The 21,334-nt window shown below is 37.6% G+C and overlaps 1 protein-coding gene across 1 annotated transcript in view; it reads right to left on the bottom strand.

Moving 5' to 3' along the window:
• The window catches only part of RGS21 (regulator of G protein signaling 21), a 33,920-nt gene that overhangs the window by 8,777 nt on the left and 3,809 nt on the right, over nt 1–21,334 (bottom strand). The window contains exon 3 of the mRNA XM_075540511.1: nt 15,437–15,603. Within this exon, the coding sequence (XP_075396626.1) occupies nt 15,437–15,603 (167 nt within the window). The remainder of the gene's footprint in view (nt 1–15,436; nt 15,604–21,334) is intronic.

The raw sequence follows: 21,334 nt of genomic DNA, 5'->3' as shown, positions 1-21,334 counted from the left end.
CTTCTGGATTCCATTGCATGTCTAGTAACAGGGGGAAAACAGCTAAACCATTAAGCCTAATATACATCCCCATAAATAAATTCACCGCATATAATCAATCATGGGAGCATATCTATAAGCTGGGCCCCGAAGTTTGCACTTATCTTAAATTTGCTTTTTGTTTGCATTTTAGCAAAGACACTTCTGTAAATGTCTGCCTCAAAAATTCAGACGGAGGGGATGGGCCACGCTCGAGTAAGCGGCAGCAGATCCCTTTCAGGTGGTGAGGTTCGAGAGAGATTCATACATTTGTAAGTGCATTTAACTGCTGGGCAGCTTCAGAGAAGTTCAGACTTTGTTGAGCATTTCAATGTCTTTTAGGTAGAAGATAAAGGATGGGCATGGTATCAATTAATTACATAAACATCAGTTATAAATGCATGATTTGCTGATATAAATCAATACTCAAACTCGTGCCATTGGATCAGTTCTGACCCCCAGGTACCCTCTGGGACAGAGTAGAACTACCACCCACTGCAGGTTCCCAGCGCGGCACATCTCTCTCAGGGCGGACCTGCATGCTCAAACTACTGACCTGGTGGTTAGCAGCTCAGCACATAACTCATCGTGCCACTAGGGCTCCTTTTTTAAAATTGATGTAGTCAAATTTAATTTTAATTTTCTGCTTCAGGATATCTGAGAAACAAAATATTTTAATGCCTAATTTTTAAAAGTCATGAATTATCTTAGATAGTTAATATTTCAACTCTGCCAACCATCAAAGCCAACCCCCTCCCACTCCCCACACAAGACTTGTAGTAAGTGTCTTAAAAATAAGAACGATGACAACTGTAGGATCATCACAGGCTTTAGCATCCTGTCAATTCGGAAAGGGGCTTGACATGGCCGACACTGACATCCTTTCTATTAACATGATTGATTCCTGAATTACATTGGAGTCACTATCAAATAAAATCTTGTAATAACACTATACGCTAACTTAATATCCAGGTGATTTTGTTAACTAGAGGGCATGCAGGCCTAATTCCTATTTGCTGTCCCAGAAGTTTAGAATCGTTCTAGACTTTCAATCAGTGGCATCATCAAGGTTGATGTGACCCCACACAGTAACTCATGGTGCCAAACCCAAGTCCCACTCCCGTTCGCCCTCCTCATGGGCATCCTAGACCTTAAAGAATCTTTACTAATGTTTAGTGTCCGTTTTAAACAGAAAACAATATGCAAATCGTTTCAAATTGCTTAGCTGTACTATTTATTAGGTAACATGAATACTAACAAAATAATTTTGTAAAGGTTTTCTACATTGAACTACAGCGTTAGCAGTTACAAATTTCTTAGTAAATAAATGGAAAAGATGAATCGGTTTTTCTCCTGTCCCTATTCTCACCACAGACTGAACTCATTTTATGGTGCTTTGCTTTACTGCCCCCGGCGGGGCAAGAACTGCCATCTGCAAATCAAACCTTAGTGGCGGCCTTGTGGGAAGCAACTCCGTTGTCATCCTTATAAAACAGCACGTGCTCAGTCCAGATCTGCATCACATTTTGTTAATAGTCCTAAAACTTTAAACATTTTTTAATGTCATTGACCACTCATCACATGGAAATAGAGTGCAAGCACAGCTTTCTTTTTTTAAAAAAAACATTTTATTAGGGACTCATGCAACACTTATCACAATCCATACATACATCTGTACATGCTTTGCCCTCATCATTTTCAAAGCATTTGCTCTCTACTTAAGCCCTTTGCATCAACTCCTCTTTTTCCCCTCCCTCCCCACTCCCCTCTCCCTCATGAGCCCTTGATAATTTATAAATTATTATTTTGTCATATCTTGCCCTATCCGGTGTCTTCCTTCACCCCCTTTTTCTGTTGTCCGTCCCTCAGGGTGGAGGTCACATGTAGATCCTTGTAATCGGTTCCCTCTTTCCAACCCACTCTCCCTCTACCCTCCCAGTATCGCCCCTCACACCCCTGGTGATGAAGGTATCATCCACCCTGGATTTCCTGTGCCTCCAGATCCTGTGTGCACCAGTGTACATCCTCTGCTCTACCCAGACTTGCAAGGTAGAATGCGGATCATGGTAGTTGGGGGGCGGGGGGAAGCATTTAAAGGCTGTATTCTTCATCGGTGCTACATCGCACCCTGACTGACTCATCTCCTCCCATAGCCCCTCTACGAGGGGATCTCCAGTGGCCAACAAATGAGCTTTGGGTCTCCACTCTGCATTTCCCCCTTCATTCACTATGCTAAGATTTTTTTTTTGGATGATGCCTTATACCTGATCCCGTCGACAACACGTGATCGCACAGGCGGGTGTGCTTCTTCCATGTGGGCTTTGTTGCTTCTGAGCTAGATGGCCGCTTGTTTACCTTCAAGCCTTTAAGACCGCAGACACTATCTCTTTTGATAGCCAGGCACCATCAGCTTTCTTGGCCTTATTTGCTTATGCACCCGTTTGTCCTCAGCAATCATATCATGGAGGTGTGCACCCAATGATATGATTTTTTTGTTCTTTGATGCCTGATAACTGATCCCATCGGGACCTCGTGATCACACAGGCTGGTGTGTTCTTCCTTGTGGGCTTTGTTGCTTCTGAGCTAGATGGCCACTTGTTTATCTCAAGTCTTTAAGACCCCAGATGCTATTTCTTTTGATAGCTGGGCACCATCAGCTTTCTTCACCACATTTGCTTGTTTACCCGCTTTGGCTTCAGCGGTTGTGTCAGGAGGGTGAGCATCACAGAATGCCAATTTAATAGAAGAAAGTATTCATGCATTGAGGGAGTGCTTGAGTAGAGGCCCAATGTACTCTGCCACCTTAATACTAAGCCTATAAATATAGGCACATAGATCTATTTCCCCATCCCCATATATATATATTTGCATATGTACATGTCTTTGTCTAGACCTCTATAAATGCCCTTTGCCTCCTAGCTCTTTCCTCAATTTCCCTTGGCTTTCCTCCTGTCCCACTATCATGCTCCATCCCTGCCTGGGTTACAGCTATACCTCTTCATTACCTTACCCTTGATCATTCCCTAACACAAGTTTCACAAGAACTTGGAAATGAAAAAAATATTATGTGATTCATTTTTTGAGATTTCAATTTATTGCAGCAGTCCTACGTACACCTGCTCTTCACTACCAAAAAGTTACTGATAAAGATTTAGAAACACTAATTGCTACAATATTATTACTGAAACACTGGGAAAATAGGCAATACCAACATGCATGAACACAATGGCCATAATAAAACCAACCGAGGATGCTTGTAAGTGAACGAAGACAAAACCAAGGGATTTGACATGTCCTTGTAACTGAATCATAGTGACAGCTCTGACCAAAGCACACGAGACAGTTCAAAAAGTACATTAGGTACTTTCATCCTTGTAGGTATTTTGATACATGAACGTGGGGCCTCTTACACTTATTTTTTAATAGCATTCAAATGTTATTGTAGTTCAGTACCCGTATATTTTTATATGAAAATATTGTACAAAATTGTACAAAAATTGTGTAGACCCAGGATTCTAAGCTTAGTTGCCCTAAATGTTTCAGGAAAAAAACATTACTCAGTGCACCCCTAGCAATTAAAAATGTTGTACTATCACCCATTGTTTAGGATAAAGTGTAGGTATCTACTTTGTGCAGTCGCACCCCTAAGAGGCAGCTTCCCCCACTCTGAGGGACGTTGGCATATATAAAGAGTCATTTTATGTGAGTAGGCATTGACTCCATAGCAATGGGTTTTGATTTTGATAATTTACACCTTCCTTGTGATGTCAGTGCTTTCAATCAACTAGTTTAGCATGAAGCATTCATTTTAAAGTGTACTTGTTGCCTCTCTTGTTAACCTAAACCGGGCCTTATATATTTTCACATAATTTGAATGAAAATTTCCAATTTTGCTCTGAAATTCAAATTAAATAGCCTTTCTTAATTTAGAATGGATAGTGTAGCAGGCGACTGTCATTATCCAAAGGACGTGTGCATGCATATGAAAGAAATGCCTTACTTAAAATGCTGTAGGCAGCATCTGAGGGCTCATTCACGACAGTGCTGAAATATTATTCAAATTAAAGCCGCCTATAATCATCGCTTTCATTGCAGGAAAAATGTATTTAATTGCTATTAACGCCTTCAGTATTGCTTCATTTTTGACATAATGAAATGCAAACAAATATTCTCTAACCTATTCTTGAGGGCTGGCTGTTAAAATTGAGAACTGCAAAGTTTGAAGCCCCTAGAAGCACCCACTCGCACAGAGGGCTATATCTTTCTGTTATCATTAGCTCTGGAAACAGAAATCGATGACAGAGTTGGAAGGCAGTATTAACACCTTGAATTGGACATGAGAAATGGATGCTATAGAATTCAAAACCAGCTTGATTGATTAGACAAGTAGTCAAAGGAAGATGCAATTGAATAGAAACCCGGTTCCCTCCTGTTTCTGTGGTGATAAAGAAGATGACACATATAAATTCATAATATATATGGATGGTTAAAAACAGGTGTACAAAAGCTGAAGCCATGCTGAAGCAGCTGAAAAAGACTAAGATTGACTGGTTTCTTTCACCAACTCCAACATGTTAATGCAAGGCTATTTTAAATAGTGTTAGGAAAGGGGATAGTTTTCCAAAAACAGTAGACCTCCTTGTTTATGTTTTGATATGCTGCATTTCCCCCCCAAATATGACTTCAGAGTGTTAGAAGAAATATTCCTGTCACCTTTTCCCTTCTAGTACAATATATTTGGATCTGGGCTTCATAGTTTATGAAGTTATAAAAATAGAGAGAGTGTGGTACTAGAGGGTAACAGAAGTGATTCCTTGTTGGCTATGAACTGAAAAATGTGAACTTAACCATGGCACTGCCAAAGAAAGACCTGGCAATCTGCTGACGTAGTAAAGAACGCAGCCAAGAAAATCACATAGTGCTTAGTTCTTCTCCATAACATACAGGATCAGTATGAGCATGAATTGCCTCTTGGGCAATGATATCTTCTTTTGTTTGCTCATATTTTGTTATGAAAGGAGAGAGAAAATTCTGGAAAATAACAGGCTATGTCAAGATGATTATAAGCTTTTCTCTTTATTATAAGCATCAAAATTCCCTGGCTATGTTGAAAACACTTAGAATAATTCATAGATCAAGGGAAAGGAATTAAAGATGGAAGAGTCGACATTATAACAGATCCAAATGAAATTAAAAAGAATAACTAATACTATAAATGACTATACTCTAATGAGTTTGAAAGCCCAGAAGCAATGGACAAATATCTAGAAATACACCATCTACCCAAGTTATTACAGACAGACGTAGCAAACCAAAACAGATCCATAACAGAAGGAAAAATAGAACAGGTGGTCAGAAAATGTTCAAGCAAGGGAAGCTCTAGACCAGGTGGCTCCACAGAGGCATTCTACTGAATGTTTGGAGAAGAGCTGCCACCAGTTCTACACAGACTCTTTCAGGACAGAGAAAAGACAGCAAACTTCCACACTAATTTTGTGAAGTGCACCATCTAAGTGAGCATAATCCTGATACCAAAGTCAGGCAGGAAAGTCAGACCAATTCCCTCATAAAAATGCATGGGCTGTTGCTCAACAAAATCTGGGCTTGCAGAATCCAACAGCATGTCAAAACAATAATACACTATGATCAAGTAGGATTCATGACAAGTAAACCAAGGATTGTTCTACATGAGAAAAAACAATTAATGTAATATTCCATTTAAACAATACAAAGAAGAAGAACCACATATTCACATCAGCATACACAAAGAAGGAACTTGACACTGTCCAACACTCTTTCTAATAAGAAGATTTAACAATATAAAGGCAGAAGGAAAATTTCTCAACACAATAAAGGCTGTTTATGAAAAACCAAAAGGTGACATCATGCTCAAAGGGGAAAACTGAAAACCCTTTCCCTGAGATTGGGAATGAGGCAGAGATCATCCTGTCACCACTCTTATTCAATATCATGCAGGAAGTCTCAGCAAGTACCACTAGATAAGAAGCAGAAATAAACAAAATACAACTGGAAAAGAAAAAGTGAAACTCACTATTTACAGATGACATTATTTTATCCATGTAAAACCGCAAAGAATTTACACAAAGATTGGTGGGAACAATTGTGAGATTCAGTAATGTGAGAGGATATAAGAATAACACACAGAAAGCAATCGGATTCCTGTATAGCAGCAAAGAGAGCTAGGAAAAAGATCAAGAAAACAATGCAATTTACAAATGCCACACAAATCATGAAATGCTTAGGAATAAACCTCACCAAAGAAACAAATAACTGACACAAACAACAACCCCCCCCAACTATAGATCATTATTATAAGAAATAAAAAAAAACCTGAAAAAATTGAAGAAAATCCCATGTTTATGGATAAACTCACTGTCATCAAATCAATTCTGATTCCAGTCACCCTGTAGGACAGGGTAGAACTGCCCCATGGGTTTTGCAAAGAGTAATTCTTCACAGGAATAGAAAGTTTCATATGTCTTGTGAAAAGCTGGTAGTTTTGGACTGCAGACCTGACAGTTAGTAGTTCAGCACATCATCCCCTAGGCCACCAGGGTTCTTAGGCTAATGCGCAGTAAGGGTTATTATTGTGAAGCTATCAGAACTACCAAAAATAACCTATGAATGCATTGTAACTTTGGTCTAAATCCTAAAGTCATTAAGAATATTAAAATAGGTTGTCTCGTGTTATCACACCTTATAACTTATTACACAGCCACAGTAGTCAAAGGAACCTGGTCTAGTATAAGGATAGATACATAGACCAATGAAACATAGTAGAAAATGCATAAATAAATCCATCCATCTACAGATAATTGTTTTTTGACAACATAACAAAAATTATTAAATGGGAAAGACCCTCTTCAATAAATTTTGGTAGCAAAATTGATATCCTATTCAGAAGGATGAAACAAGAAAAAAACCACCTCATGTACAGAAATAAACTCAAGATGCATTGAAGAACTAAATATAAATCCCAGAGTTACAAAGATCATCCATGGGAACATAGATACACACTAAGTGCCCTGGTGCAGGGCTTAGACATACCACTAGATGTAATGAAGGAAACGTACACAGTAGGAGACAAAACAGACGATTCTAACTTGCTAAAAATAGGACATTCATATGCACAAAAACTTCACTAGAAGAGTAAAAAAGAGAACAAACTGAGGGAAAAAGTATTTAACAGTGACACAAAGGACAAGAAACTAATATTAAAATCTAGAACTAAAAAAAAAATCCCATTAAAAATGGGCAGAACAGTCTGATCACACCATACTAAAGCTCAGCATTAAGGTAGTGCAACAGAGCAGCAAGAGGAGAAAGCAATGAATCCCAAGGAATCCCAAAAATGGACTTCAGAGACAGGGCTTGGCATCTTATCGAATTCGACTAGAAAAGAGTCATAAAGGTCAACAGACAGATTTGGAACTATTTATAGGTTTTTCTCTTCTTTTTGCCACCATAACTATCTATATAAGATAGGCAGCATAAACAACCCAGAGGAGAAAATAACGGGACCGATGGTTCTGGGGGGACATAGGAAAGTGGGAGGTGGTGGAAAGGAAGGGGAGAGCCAACAAATCCAGGGACAAGGGAACAACAAGTGACCTAAAATCAATGGCGAGGAGGGTGTCGAATGCCTTGTTGGGCTTGAGCAAGTGCAAGGTAGCTGAGAGGAATTACTGAGAGCTGAATAATGATTGAACATGATGGTTGGACAAGAGGCAAGTAAAAGGAAATAGAGGAAAGAACTAGAAATCAAATGACATTTATAGAGGTATAAATACAGGCACATACATATGCAAATATATTTACATGTAATTACAGGCACATAGATCTATGTACATATAGGTATGTTAAATATCAAGGTAGCTGACAGACATTGGGCCTGTACTGAAGTATTTCCTGTATGCAAGAAAACTTTGTTCTCATACCTGGCATTCTGTGATGCTCACTTTCCCAACATGATCACTGAAGACAAAATAGGTGTATAAGCAAATGCGATGAAGAAAGCTGATGGTGCCTGACTATCAAAAGCTATAGTGTCTGGAGTCTTAGATGGCTGAAGGTAAACAAGTGGCCATCTAGCTGGGAAGCAGCAAAGCCCACATGAAAGAAGTACATCAGTCTCTGTGATCATGAAATGTCAATGGGGTCAGGTATCCGGCATTAGAAAACCCTAATAAAATAATCATATTAATATGAACATTGGGGGGGTATGGAAACCCCAAACTCTTCTGTAGACAATTGGATATCCTGTCACAGAAGGGTGAAAGGAAGGGATGCATCAGCTACGGTGCAGTATAACATCGACAAAACATACATTTTTCAGTTCTTTAATGCTACACCCCCACACACACACTATCATGACCCCAGTTCTAACTTAAATATCTGGCTAAACCAGAGCATGTACACTGGTACAGATAAGAGCTCTCTAGAAACCCACAGGCTTGCTCTGAGTTGGATCAACCCCATGGCGGTGAATGTTTATTTATTTTGTTTTTGTGGTTTTATTTGTCTTGAAGATATAGTTTTGTTTAGTGAATGTGTGTTATTGAAATTTTTGCCTTGTGTCCAATATTCATTACTTTCATAAACAATGTTCATGTTTAAATCTGTACAAGTCAACAATCCATGCTTTTACTTTTAAAAGTTTTCTGATATATATATATTTCTTATCTCAATAGTGTTCTAAATTCTATATCATTGGCTAAATTACTTATATTATTGATAGGATGACCAAATACTCTGTGGGGTTACTTATATTATTTCTTAAGAAACTGATAATGTTGTGTCTAAAGTGGGTTGGGACATACATAACCTGTAGATACAGGAATGAATGTTGAGCTCACACTTAATTTTAAGCCCTAACCAAAGAACAATTAGTTTCTATGTTTTCGCCTTGCTGGATACCTGCTCCATGAAGTGATCACTGAAAACACAGTGCTATTGCAAAGTGTGGTGAAGAAATCAGATCGTGCCAGACTCTCAGAAAAAATAGTGTTTGGAGATTGAAAAGTTTATCTGAAAGAGGCCATTTAAATGTGATGTCAGCTAAATCTTCCCTGAGAAACCAAAGTGATCTAAGAATTATTGACAATAAAATTCAAGATCAGAAGGGGAGAATCTATTAAAGCTTAAATTTTGAGCACTTGTTTTGCACAAGGCTATGGGTGGAAGTGTAGACCCCAAATCATTTACATAGCCCTCACATGGATTAAGCCTTTACTGAACTTTCTCAGTACATTGACCAAGGATGTGAATAGTCTTCTCTCCAAATAGAGTACATTATAAAACAGAGTATCACAGATATAGGTTTATCACAGATATAGAGTATCACAGATATAGGTTTATCAAAATTTAACACCTTACCATTTGATTTTTCTTTTGACCCATTTTTTAACTTTTCTTAGTTTTAATTGCCTCTGCTATCTCTTGAAGTTTTTCTGTTTTGTTGTTGCTGGGTGTTTTTAAAAAGTAATTTTCTTTATTTGAAACTCAGAGTAAGTAAAGGTATTAAAAACAGTAATTAGTTTAATAGTCTCTTAGGGTTATATTAGGTGAGAATGGGGTAAATGGGTAGCTAACGATAATGGATACGAGTTAAGGAAAATGTTCTAAAATTGACTGTGGTGACATATGCAAACTCTCTAATATATTTTAACTATTGAATTGTATAAGACATGAATTATGTGTTGATAAATCTATTTTAAAAACAGTTAATAAATAGCATTTTGCTGCATTAATAAAAACAAGCAGAAATACATATTAAAATTTTGCATAAAGGTAGTCTTATTGAAATTTCTTTTCCTTATGACTAAATTTCTTTATTGTTTCATGAATTATGTTCTCACATTTAGTTAACAAATTTAGGAATTTAATATTTTGTACTGATATTTTAAACTAATTGCCAATATATTTGTTCCTGAATTGGTAATAAAATGAAGTGTAAATTCTATAATGCAAAACTTTTATGGTTTTTAGTGTTACACTGGAATTAATTTTCTAATCTCAAGAATGACAGTTGATATAAACAAATTTCTCTGTTATGTCTTAGTTCCCATTCTGTCTTGAGTTTTACTCTTTAAAAGAAAAATGTTGTAATGTGTTTTAAAATATGTCAATGTGTTAGATAGATATGAACTTATATTTAAATTTTAAGTGAGAAATATTTTCCTGAAGTCACATAATATAATTTAATTGAAGGTTGTCCAATATTATGAAGCATGTGGTCTATGTTGAAGAAAAATAAATATCAGTTTAAGAATTTTTATTATTTGCCAAATTTTTCAATGTGTACAAAGCAGAGACACTTTAAAACACTATATTGTTTGGTTAATAATTTTCTCATTTTCAACTTAGTCAAAATATCTGGCTTACACGCCCACAAACACACACACACACACACACACACACACACACACACACACACTGACTCACATACAAATAATCAAAAACAAGCCACAGTCATCAAGTTAATTCTGATTCATGACAACCTAATATAGGATTTCCCAGACTGTAAATCTTTACAGTAACCAACAGCCTCAATGTTCTCCATGAAGTGACTGGTGGGTTTGTCTGTCTGTCTGTCTGTCTGTCTCTCTCACTTTGTTGTTCTCCTGCATTATTTGCTACTGACCCTAACTGGATGCACTTTGTTCTGTGAGTAGCTCTTTTAGGAGCTTGATGTTATATGACACGTGCTGAAGTTCACAAATTTATCAAGTCGTTCAGAGTTGCTTGTTTTCAAATGTAGCAGTTGCTTTCAGGTAGATTTAGTAAAATTTGACAGTAATTTGTTTAAAGAATGGTAGAGGTTAAGATTTTAAAAGATCATTCTGCATTATCTGTAACTAGACACATTATCTCCTTATCATTGTCTGTTCTGTGTACTTAGTGTTACTGTGCCCTCTTTATGGAGGAGAAAACTGAGGCTCAGAGAGATGAAATAGCTCCCCACATAGTCAGAGTCCGAATTAAAACCCAAATGTTTGGCTTTCCATTATATCTAACTAACTCCCTATTAAAGTAGGAACCAAAAAAAAGATAACAAACACATTAACAGAGAGAGAATCAAGGTTTGGTGAAATGATTATAACTTCTCATAGAGATATGTAACCTTAATTTTGTATTTATTCTTTGTCTAACAGAGGAGAAAATTGACAAACATTAGTAATGCCAATTTATAGACAAATAATTTTATAAACTTAATATTATTAACCATAAAATATCTAATTACATTGATTTAAATATTGTCATCCTCTCAATTTTATAGATCCGATAAAATAAAGTAAATGGAAATTAATAGGCATCTAGATAACATGGCTGTTATCATTGTTCTTTGTTTTTAGTCCATCTGCCAAGAAAATTGGTTAATTTTGATTATTTATGAATGTCAATTACACAACTATAATTGTATATTAAAATGAAGAACATATTCATGTAAATCTCATTAATTTTTGAATTCGTTTTTACTTAGGAAAATTACTGAGTTTTCTGATCTCCACATTAAATCAGTCACTCATCAACACGTCTTACTAGATAAATATAGAGCACTTCTGCCCTCTCTTTCTCTATACTGCTGGGCTTGAGAATTCTCAAAACTGTTTTTCTAATTTCTCCTCTTTTCTTTCTGCTCACTTTAATAAGACTAAAGATTTCAATCTCTTCAAAACCGAGGGAGATTTGTATCTCTATATCTCACCCCTGTGACTACTCTAAAATACTCTTTCATTTGTTCTCTATATAATATATGGCTAATTTTTCAAAACCTACATCATTTGTCAAGTAGGTTTGGGGAATCTCCCAAGACAAAACCAAATCCTCTGCTGTGGAATTGATTCTAATTCACAATTGTCTCTGAGAATTCTCAAGACTATATATCCCGATGGCAGCAGAATACCTCTTTTTCCCAGGCATGGTCCCTGGATAAGAACCAGTCTTGCAGTTAGTAGTCTAGTGCTTAACCCATAGCATCACCACATCTGTGAATCCAGGTTGAATTAACCATTCTCTCCAGTGTACTAATAACAAACTTTAAATGTGGTTTGTTATTACGTTTCTTACTATATATTTGACATTTTGTTATATGTTAACCACTTCTGCAAAGTATCAGTCAAATCACACAGTGACGAGCATGGAGCACACCTGCTCCATAGCCCTGACCTGTTTAAAGTGTTCAAGAGCAAGGATGTCACTTTGAAGACTGATACACTTGTGATAGTTACATAATCTTGTGTCAGTTGGGGACTCGAGAAGATTAAGAGTGAAGGGGTGGAGTCTAGTCTGTCCATCGAGTCATAGCCAATGAGGCCTATGTATGGGCCTGGCCTTCTCCTGAGGATTCTGGGAACTCCTGACTTCCTTCTTGGAGGTAGGACAGACTCTCTCTCTGATCACTTGCTGAGCTACATCCCTGAGGAGAAGCCACATGGACCTACCCTGATGTAGCCAGAACCCCGAACCTGGAGAATCCAGGTGGAGACTCCTGCCAGCACTGAGATGCTTACAATGCCACTGGATCTACAAGACTTCCCACTCACTGGTCTGTGATCTTCCTATATTCACATCATTGAATGTGTTTTATGAGTCCAAAGAGGACTTTATAGATTGGGATTGGACATATGGGTTAATATCAGACTTATGGACTTGATCTGGATTGTTGCTGGGAAGTTTGTGAAAGATAGGGCTAGGGAGCATGTGAAAGATGGACAATGAATGAGAGACTAAAGACGAATGGATGCATTTGAACTATGGTGTCGTCAAAGAATGTTGAAAAGGACCACTCAGTCCTAGGGAAGAACAAACCTCTTTTGGAAGAAATACAACCTAAATGCTCCTTAGAAATGAGGATGGTATGGATTGTGATTAGAGCTGGAAGAGGCTCCAATAAAATGATTTTTTAAAGATGAGGATGGTGACATTTGTCTTAGGTACTTTGGATATGTTATCAGGAGGGATCAGTCCCTGTAAAAGGATATTATGCTTGATGAAATGTAAAGCCAAGGCAAAAAGATGCAGACTGCCAAGGAGATGGATTGCCCCAGTAGCAAAGGTCTGGCAGAGTTCAGTACTGTTCTTAAAAGGGTTGCTAAGGGTCAGAAACAACCAGACAGCACCTGACAACAACAACATCACGCCCAGTCTGCAACTACATTGTGGTCAGAGACAACCAAAAAGGCAGCTTAATGAATCAATATATCAATAGTTGTATTATATATAAAGCATATAACAGATAAGCTATGAAGGAATACCTTGAAGACAGCAATTCATAAAGAGTATGAGACAACAGTGCTCATTAATAATCCAAATGTTAAAAATGTTCAAAGAAATTATCATTTCCAACATAAACACATATATTTATTATTTATATTCCAACATAAATGTATGCATACATATATATTGTTTACTTGTTTTCATTGAACTCACCATATCTAACAAAAACATTATTAGAGATGATAGAGATAACATAACAATTACTTTGGAAAATATTTATAATCTCATTTATATTTGAGTTAGTAAAAGTTAATTAGATTAGTATATTATAAAATCACTCAGAGACTTTATTTCCTAAAATAAAATTACACTATTTAGCTGAAATTTCATATAGTTATTACTTTAGAAAGTTTAGGAAGTAATAGTGTTTTGTCAAAAATGATAGATTAAAAATGTTTGTATTATAACTTTGCATTCAGAAATAATTAAAGATTAGATATCTGAGTAGACTTTTTATACAAATGTTTGATAATACTAATCTAAAGCAACTGCAGTTAATTAGATGAATTCAAAAAGAAGAAAATCTGGCTTTCAGAAGAGTAGCACAATAAAATTAGGGTTAATTTCAAAACCTTTTAGGGAATGACACATTAATCAATTTGACAATCCTATATATTACATTTAAATTTTTCTGGAATTATTTACTGATTCTCAGATGTTGACTATGAAGTGTATATTGAAACCACTCCAGAGGAGTTAACATTCTTTGACTTTTCCTCAATGAATTACAGAGCATGCTTCAGTAGCTCATGCCTATTCCACTATGCTAGACCAATAAATGCGGCGGTAATTAATGCTTATACTGATCTGGCAATTTTATGGGTTAGATCTTCTCAAAGTGTTTGCATTTCTTCTGTCCTCTCCATTTCCCCCTGAGTCAAATCATCCTTCTCATACCACGCATCTAGTTTGGGGGTTATAGATTGTGGTCCAGGTTACCTATGACGATATCTGATTTACCCCTATAGAATTTGGGTTTGGAATCCGTACTGGGAAAGAACACTGGGGATGCAGTGTTCCTTGGCTCAACTCCGCCAGCTCCCCTGAGGGGGAAACACGGTAGTCAGCTGCCGGGCAGTTCACAGGCTCAGCGACCCACACAGGCCGTTCTCTTCTGCACAACACAGTTGCTGGAGTCGGAATTGCCTTGACATGAGTTTTATTTTGGTTTGCTCTTTTGGATGCCAATACTTTGAAGTTCTTGGCATAGGCAAATTGTTCATATATTTGGCAACTGAAAGCTTGGTTAAGGTTTATGCTTGTAGTTTAACATAACTTCTTATTTAAAACTTAGTGCTTTAAACAGTTTGCATGCATGATATACTAGATGAGGATTACAGAGCAGGCTCAAAGTAGAATGTTTAAAGTTGAGCATTCAAGAGGTATGTGGAGATTATCATGAAGTTGGCTATGGGATTTTATTAAATACAAATGAGATGGTCCATGTGCTGGGTTTCTCTCTGAGGTCCTTTGTCTGTCCCTTATATTAAAGCAGCATTGGGGGGGGGGGTTCTAAGTATGTGAGACAATGTCTCAAACGTTTGGCTTATTTTCATCATCAAACAGAACTCCTCTTTGTAATACAAGGGCTCATTATATGTCATAATTTGTCTAGCTAGCACATTAAAAATAAAGAGTCTTTACTTTTATGGTTTAGTTTTATTTGCTCCCCCCATATTGATGTTTTAATATGTATTTATGAATTCTACTCCCTAGTGACCTTACTTAATTTAACAGTTTAGTAAAGGAAAAATGTAACTGAACTTTATCCCAACTGCATATTTAAGTGGAATTTTGTGGTTTACAATTCTTAATTTTCAGATAGTAGAATATTTTCCTAAGAGTCTACATGACAGACTAAGAAGCCTGAAATATTGATCATATCTTGAGCATTGCAGGAGTCATAAATATATACTGAATTAGTGACAAATGATTCATCAGTAAATAAGCAAAGGAAGATAAGATGGTTATCTTAATGAGGACCAATTGGAATCTACTAATACTTTCTATCTGAATATTAGAGTGGGGATTGGTTATTATTTAGAAAGATTTCATATCTTCTGATTGGTAGCAGATGTGCTAATGGTTAATTTCCACTATTTTGGAATGGCTCACTCACCTCTTTAGGGGCATCAGCTTCAATGAATTCAGAATAGATCATCTTGGCTTTGGAGACAATTATTTCTGAACTTTCTGCTTTCTTGAAGTCTTCACAGGCAAGCCAGAACTCTACATTTTCTTCACTAAACTCTGATTTTAGAAATGTTCTAAAAGCATCTAGACCAGCTTTAAAATATATAAGAAAAATGTGTAAACATCACACACAACAGTTGAATGACCAAAATGAGTGCACGATACACTTTGAGCATTTATTATTCAATGAACAAATGTTTATCAGTCCTTCTAAATACAACAAACATAAGCATGATTCCATTTCTAACTTCTGAAAATCTTAATCATGAACACGAAGGACCCCTGGGGTTCTGGGGGCCCAATGTAGGACTATGAAGGGAAAGGTCCAGGAGGCAAATTCACTGGGCACTCCCCAGAGAGAGAGGCAGTCTGCTTCTGCAACTCTTGACAGTGCCAGGATCCCTAGGGAGCAGTTCTCCTCTGTTCTCTATAGGGTTGCTATAAGTTTAAATCGACTTGATAGCCATATGTGTGGTTGTTTTTCATTATAAATATAAATTATGTATATCTGTCGTTCTATATTGGCTCCATTGACAAAGAAAACTTTCCCCCCTTGATTTGAAAAATCTGGAAGTCACATGGAAGCATAGGTCTTAATGGTCATTTTTCCCACAGAAACCCCATGGGCCTTTAGATTCATTGCACTATACTCCCAGGTCCAGTCAGTTAATTATGTGATACTAACTTCAACATAATCATTTATGTATTTGAATTATCTGTTGAAAAAACCCAACTTGATGTTAGAGTTAGAATGTGTTGGTTTTCCCTTAAAGCAAAGCAGGATTAGCTATTGACTATTGTTTTGGCTGAATAATTGTATGCTGGTATTAGCCAATTGGAATCAAGATGAAGAACGTCACTTAAGAAATTAAGGAAGGTAAAGATATTTGACATAAATGATCCCCCCCCCCCGGTGTATGTTGATAGATAATTTTAAGTTCAAAAACCAAATAAGCAAACATTTTACTTATTCTGTGCCAGTAGTTTACTTCCTGCTCCTACCATGCATTTCTTCAGTAATTTAAGACCCAGGGCTGCAAATGAGGGCGCACTTATCTGCAGATTTTTGTACTTGCTCTAATTAGTACATGCATTTTACAGGTTTATTAACTACAGGACGTGTTACTTCCAAGCTCATTTCCAGCTAAATGTGCACATCAATTGTACAGCCTTTTGAGTTTATTATCACTTATTCAGACTTTTCATTCTTTGCTTATCTCATCAGTTTGTGCTCTGAAATATTTTTCCTTTGGTAAACTAGAGCTCATTTGAGAATGCCATGCTTGTTAAAATCGGTAATACACCCCTTGGGGCTAAAAACACAAATACCTAGTCTTTTTTGATGCTTTATGGGCTATCATACAGGTTTTTAACTGTTAGTGGTAACCTGAGATGTTTTTGTTGTTGTTGTTTTTGAACTAAAGGAGAGTGGTAGACCAAGTAAGTTTGTGAAATTGTACTCTAGTTAGATAGGCGATCAGTGATGTCAGATTGGAATTCCTGTATTGAGTGGATCAATCCAATATCTTCAAACAAACAAACAAAACAAAAAAACTTCAAACTCACTGACATCAGGTCAATTCTGGCTCATAGCACCCCAATGGAACGGCCCCTGTGAATTTCTGAGACTGTAGTTCTCCTTCTGAGCAGCTGGTGGCCTCTAATGGCGGACTTGCAGCTAGTAGCCCAGCCTTTTTCCTGCAGCACCGGCCCTCCAAGTCAGTGTCTGAGGGTCACGGGAGGCAGTGTTCTGCTTGCACCCTTCTGACAGCAGGTGTCTGCACATAAGTGGGATGTGCACCCCAAGAAGGGAAGCATACGAGTGTTTGTTGTAACTTAGATTTGCCTTCCAAAATGCTCTGGCTTCCCTCCCCACCCCCCACGTGTTGTGAAGGCCCTGTTTGCATGAATTCAAAGCAGCTACACTCTGAGTGCTGTCCAGAGAGTTTTCCACTTCGGAAAAAATTAAAATAAAATTCCCCAAACAAGCCCATTGCTGTTATGTCCATTCTGATCCATAGTGACCATATAGGGTAGAGCAGAACAGCATCCTAACGTTTTCCAGGCGGAAAGTCTTAGGGCAACAGAGAGCCTCATCTTTCCCCTATGGAGCAGCTGGGGGTGGGGCTGGGGGTCAAGCTCCAATCTTGTGGGTAGTAAGATTGGGTTTACCCACATCACGAGCAGGGTCCTCCTCCATTTTAAAAGAAGGAGTGAAATAACTTTTGGATTAATAGTAGGCCAGAAAAATACTGACCGGGGACAAATAAAATGTAAATGTTTATGGAGAAGGAGCCTGTCAGGTATTTGGGAGTTGTTGGAAGTCAAGAGAAAGAATGAAATATAGCAAGGGAACGTGGAGCAAGATTAAAGTGTCTAGAGGCACTGGATTTAAAACAGATCCAATTATATGGGTGTGTGTAATTTGAAATAGGGGTCAAATAACACGTTTCTGTAAAAAGATTATCAAGTACGGTACCAATTAAGATTCCCGGTGGAAATATTTGAGAGCGAAGATGGCATTAAGTGAGCACTATATAAAAATTCAATTACTCACACATTTCCTTCATTTAAAAATGCATCCAAGAATACTCTGTGACATACATTTAGTTATAAAAACCCTCTTGGTAACAGTAGATTCCAATTTGTACTGCGCTTGTCCCAAATAATGATGAAGTGTGTGTGTGAGGGGGAGGGGGGACTCTAAACAAAATCTACGGTAAAATTAATTTTTAATAAAAAATGAAGTATGCCTTAATAAAACTGAAAAACATTGCAGATTCATGATGGGTGATATAGTAGACATATGTTAATAAACTATGCGGTATTTTTAACCTGTAAGATTTCCCTAAACACATCCTACAGTGTTGAGGAGCTAGAGATTCATGAGCCATTTTCATTTCCCTCTGTCTTTAGTTTTAGGGAGGCGCTAGCATGAATGACCAATTATCCTCGCTTTCTTCCTCTCCTTACTTGACTTAGGACCCAAGCAAACTGAATAAAATCTAATGGCAGGGTTGGTTGTCTTGGATGCACTATTTTATGGAACAATGGTTCTATACGATTTGAAAATTCAAGAGATGTAAAATGATTTTGGAATAACACCCTGTGTACATTGAGAAATCGTGATTTCTCGGGACAGCTTGCACAGCGTGGAATGGCAGCTGGCTAAATGCAGTGGGTTAGCAAGAGGAGCAAACCATGTCAATGTGCTTTGCCTAGTACATGCAAGTCCAAAAATGTTAGGTAATTTAGTGACTTGTTTAACTGTGTAAAGTATTATGATACATACATGTTGACTCCCCTATACCTAGCAAAACAGCTGTTCACATGCATCTATACTTTCTTTTCACTTTATGTGGGTTTGAAATATCAATTCCCAGGGGGATGCAGATGGCGTGTCTGTCTTCCGCTCCACCATCTCTGTACGACCTATGGTCCTGTCTTTTATTTTGTCACCAGTGGACTCACTGTGTAAAGAGACACCTTCAGGGGCTTCTAGCGAATCTGACTTGTCACAATGGGTATATGAGCTTAAGAGAAAAAGAAAACGATTCAGGCCTTATGTCACTATGCAATTCCCCATCCTTGATGTCTGTGACATATGTTGTTAGGTGAACGCTGGGAGTTAATTTATGTAGATACTTTGCGATTAGTCATCTAAAAGGCAAACAATCATTGAAATTAATCTTAGAAACAGGTACCCTTGCGACATATTGAGTTACACTTGGACTGTAAACCAAAAGGTCAGCAATTCAAAGCCACGAGCCACACCTCTGGAGAAAAAGGACACTTTCTGCTTATGCAAAGCCTGACAGCCTCAGAAGCCCACAGGGTCCGTGCTACTCTGTACTAGGTGGAATTGCCTCAATAAATCATAAACATTTCTAAAATTCTTCTGTGTGTTTTTTTTACTTTTAGAATGAAAAATATGCAAGTTGACTAGTGCAATATATTAAAAAGAAGCCTAGTCATTGCTTTGATTCTGACTCCTGGCAACCAGAATAAGACTGTAATTTGTATGGAAGCAGAACACCAGAACTACTGTGGGTGTGCTAGCTGCGGTGATAGTTATCTGTTTGGCAATTTGAGGATTAAGAGCAAAGGGGTGGAATCTAATCTGTCAATCAGTCATATCCAATGGGGCCTCTGTGTGGGAGTGGCCTTCTGCGAATTCTGGGAACTCTTGAATTTCCTTCTTGGAGGCAAGAGAGACTCTCTCTGCTCACTTCCTGCAAGACATCCCTGAGGAGAAGCCACGTGGACCTACCCTGATGCAGCCCTGGGATCTGGAGGAGCCACGTGGAGACCCTGCCAGCGCTGAGATGCTTGCAGTGTCACTGGATCCAGAAGACCTCCAACCCACTGGCCTGTGATCTTCTGCATTCAGTGTCACTGCATGTATTTCTTGAGTCTGAAGAGGGCTTTACAGATTGGTATCAGGCATATGGGCTAATATTAGACTTACAGACTTGATCTGGACTGGGCTGGGATGTTTCCTCAATATTCAGCTACTCTTGTATATAAACCTCTTTCTTATACATCTATGTGTGTCCATGACTTTGCTTCTGTAGTCCACCCGGACTAACACAGCTGCCAACATTTATGTCAATAGTTAAGTACAAACTATTTGTGCCACACAAGAGGCTGTTGTTAGATGCGATTAAGTCAATTTCGACTCATTGCTACTCTATACACTACTCTGTGTACAACAGAGGGAAACACTGCCCTAGCCTGTCCCATCCTCACAATTATTGTGCTGCTTGAATCCACTGTTTCCGCCCTTGTATCAGTACATCACCCTGAGAGTCTTCCTCTTTTCTCTGACCGTGTGCTTTGCCAAGCATGATGTCCTTTTTCAGACTGCTCTTTCCTGACAACATGTCCAAAGTACACGAGAGCACATGACAGTGTCCTCAGTCTCCTTCCTAAGGACTCTTTCAACTAACATTATATATAATTTTTCTCTTTTCATCATCCCAATATGTAATAATACAAATCAGGGTTATTTATAACCTAAACAAAAGATCTAGGTACATTTGTAAATGACATATGCTATTGGGGCTCAGTGGGCACAAATAGTTAAGTACTTGACTACAACCCAAATGGTTATTGGGACAAACCACTCTGAAGTGACTCAGAAGACAGGGCTAGCAATCTGCTCTGGAAGTGCCACAACCTCGAAACATGTGTGGCACAGTTCTGTTCTGTGCATAGGGGTAGCTTTGAGTTGGAGTTGATTTGAATGCAACTAAAAACAGCAATATTTGTGCAAATTTATTTTGTATCAAATCCTGGGATATTTTACTTGTAAGTAACCCAAATTCATTTATTATTACATCAATAAGTGTATATATACATACACCATCTGTATTTGTATACTCACAGATACAGTTAAATTTACTTTTGTACTCACTAAAATTAAGATTAACTCAGTTGAAATAAATATTTTAAAACCCTTTTATTTTACCCTACAAAGCACAAAGCAAGTCATTTATTTAAGATGTTCAATCATTTGTATGTTTCTGTCAACTCATGCTAAAGTTAAAATTGTATCCATCTAATAATGATTGGAGGAGCCTACTGGCATTGAGCTGGTAACCGCAAGGTCAGCAGTATGAGTCCACTGGCCATTCCATTAGAGAAAGATGACACTATTTTTTGCTTTAAAGATCTACAGCCTCAGAAACCCATAGGGGTAACTCTACTATTGTTTTTCAGGGATAATCAGAATATACTTTAGAGCAGTGAGTTTGGTTTTTTGAATAATAGTTGAGTCCAAGGAAATGTCAACTTCTCATTTGCTATTTGGAACTTTCTATTT

Source organism: Tenrec ecaudatus, chromosome 1 (genome assembly GCF_050624435.1).
Source record: "Tenrec ecaudatus isolate mTenEca1 chromosome 1, mTenEca1.hap1, whole genome shotgun sequence".
Lineage (NCBI taxonomy): Eukaryota > Metazoa > Chordata > Mammalia > Afrosoricida > Tenrecidae > Tenrec > Tenrec ecaudatus.
The sequence above is the reverse complement of the archived record's forward strand: the minus strand, read 5'-3'. Positions and strand labels throughout refer to the sequence as shown.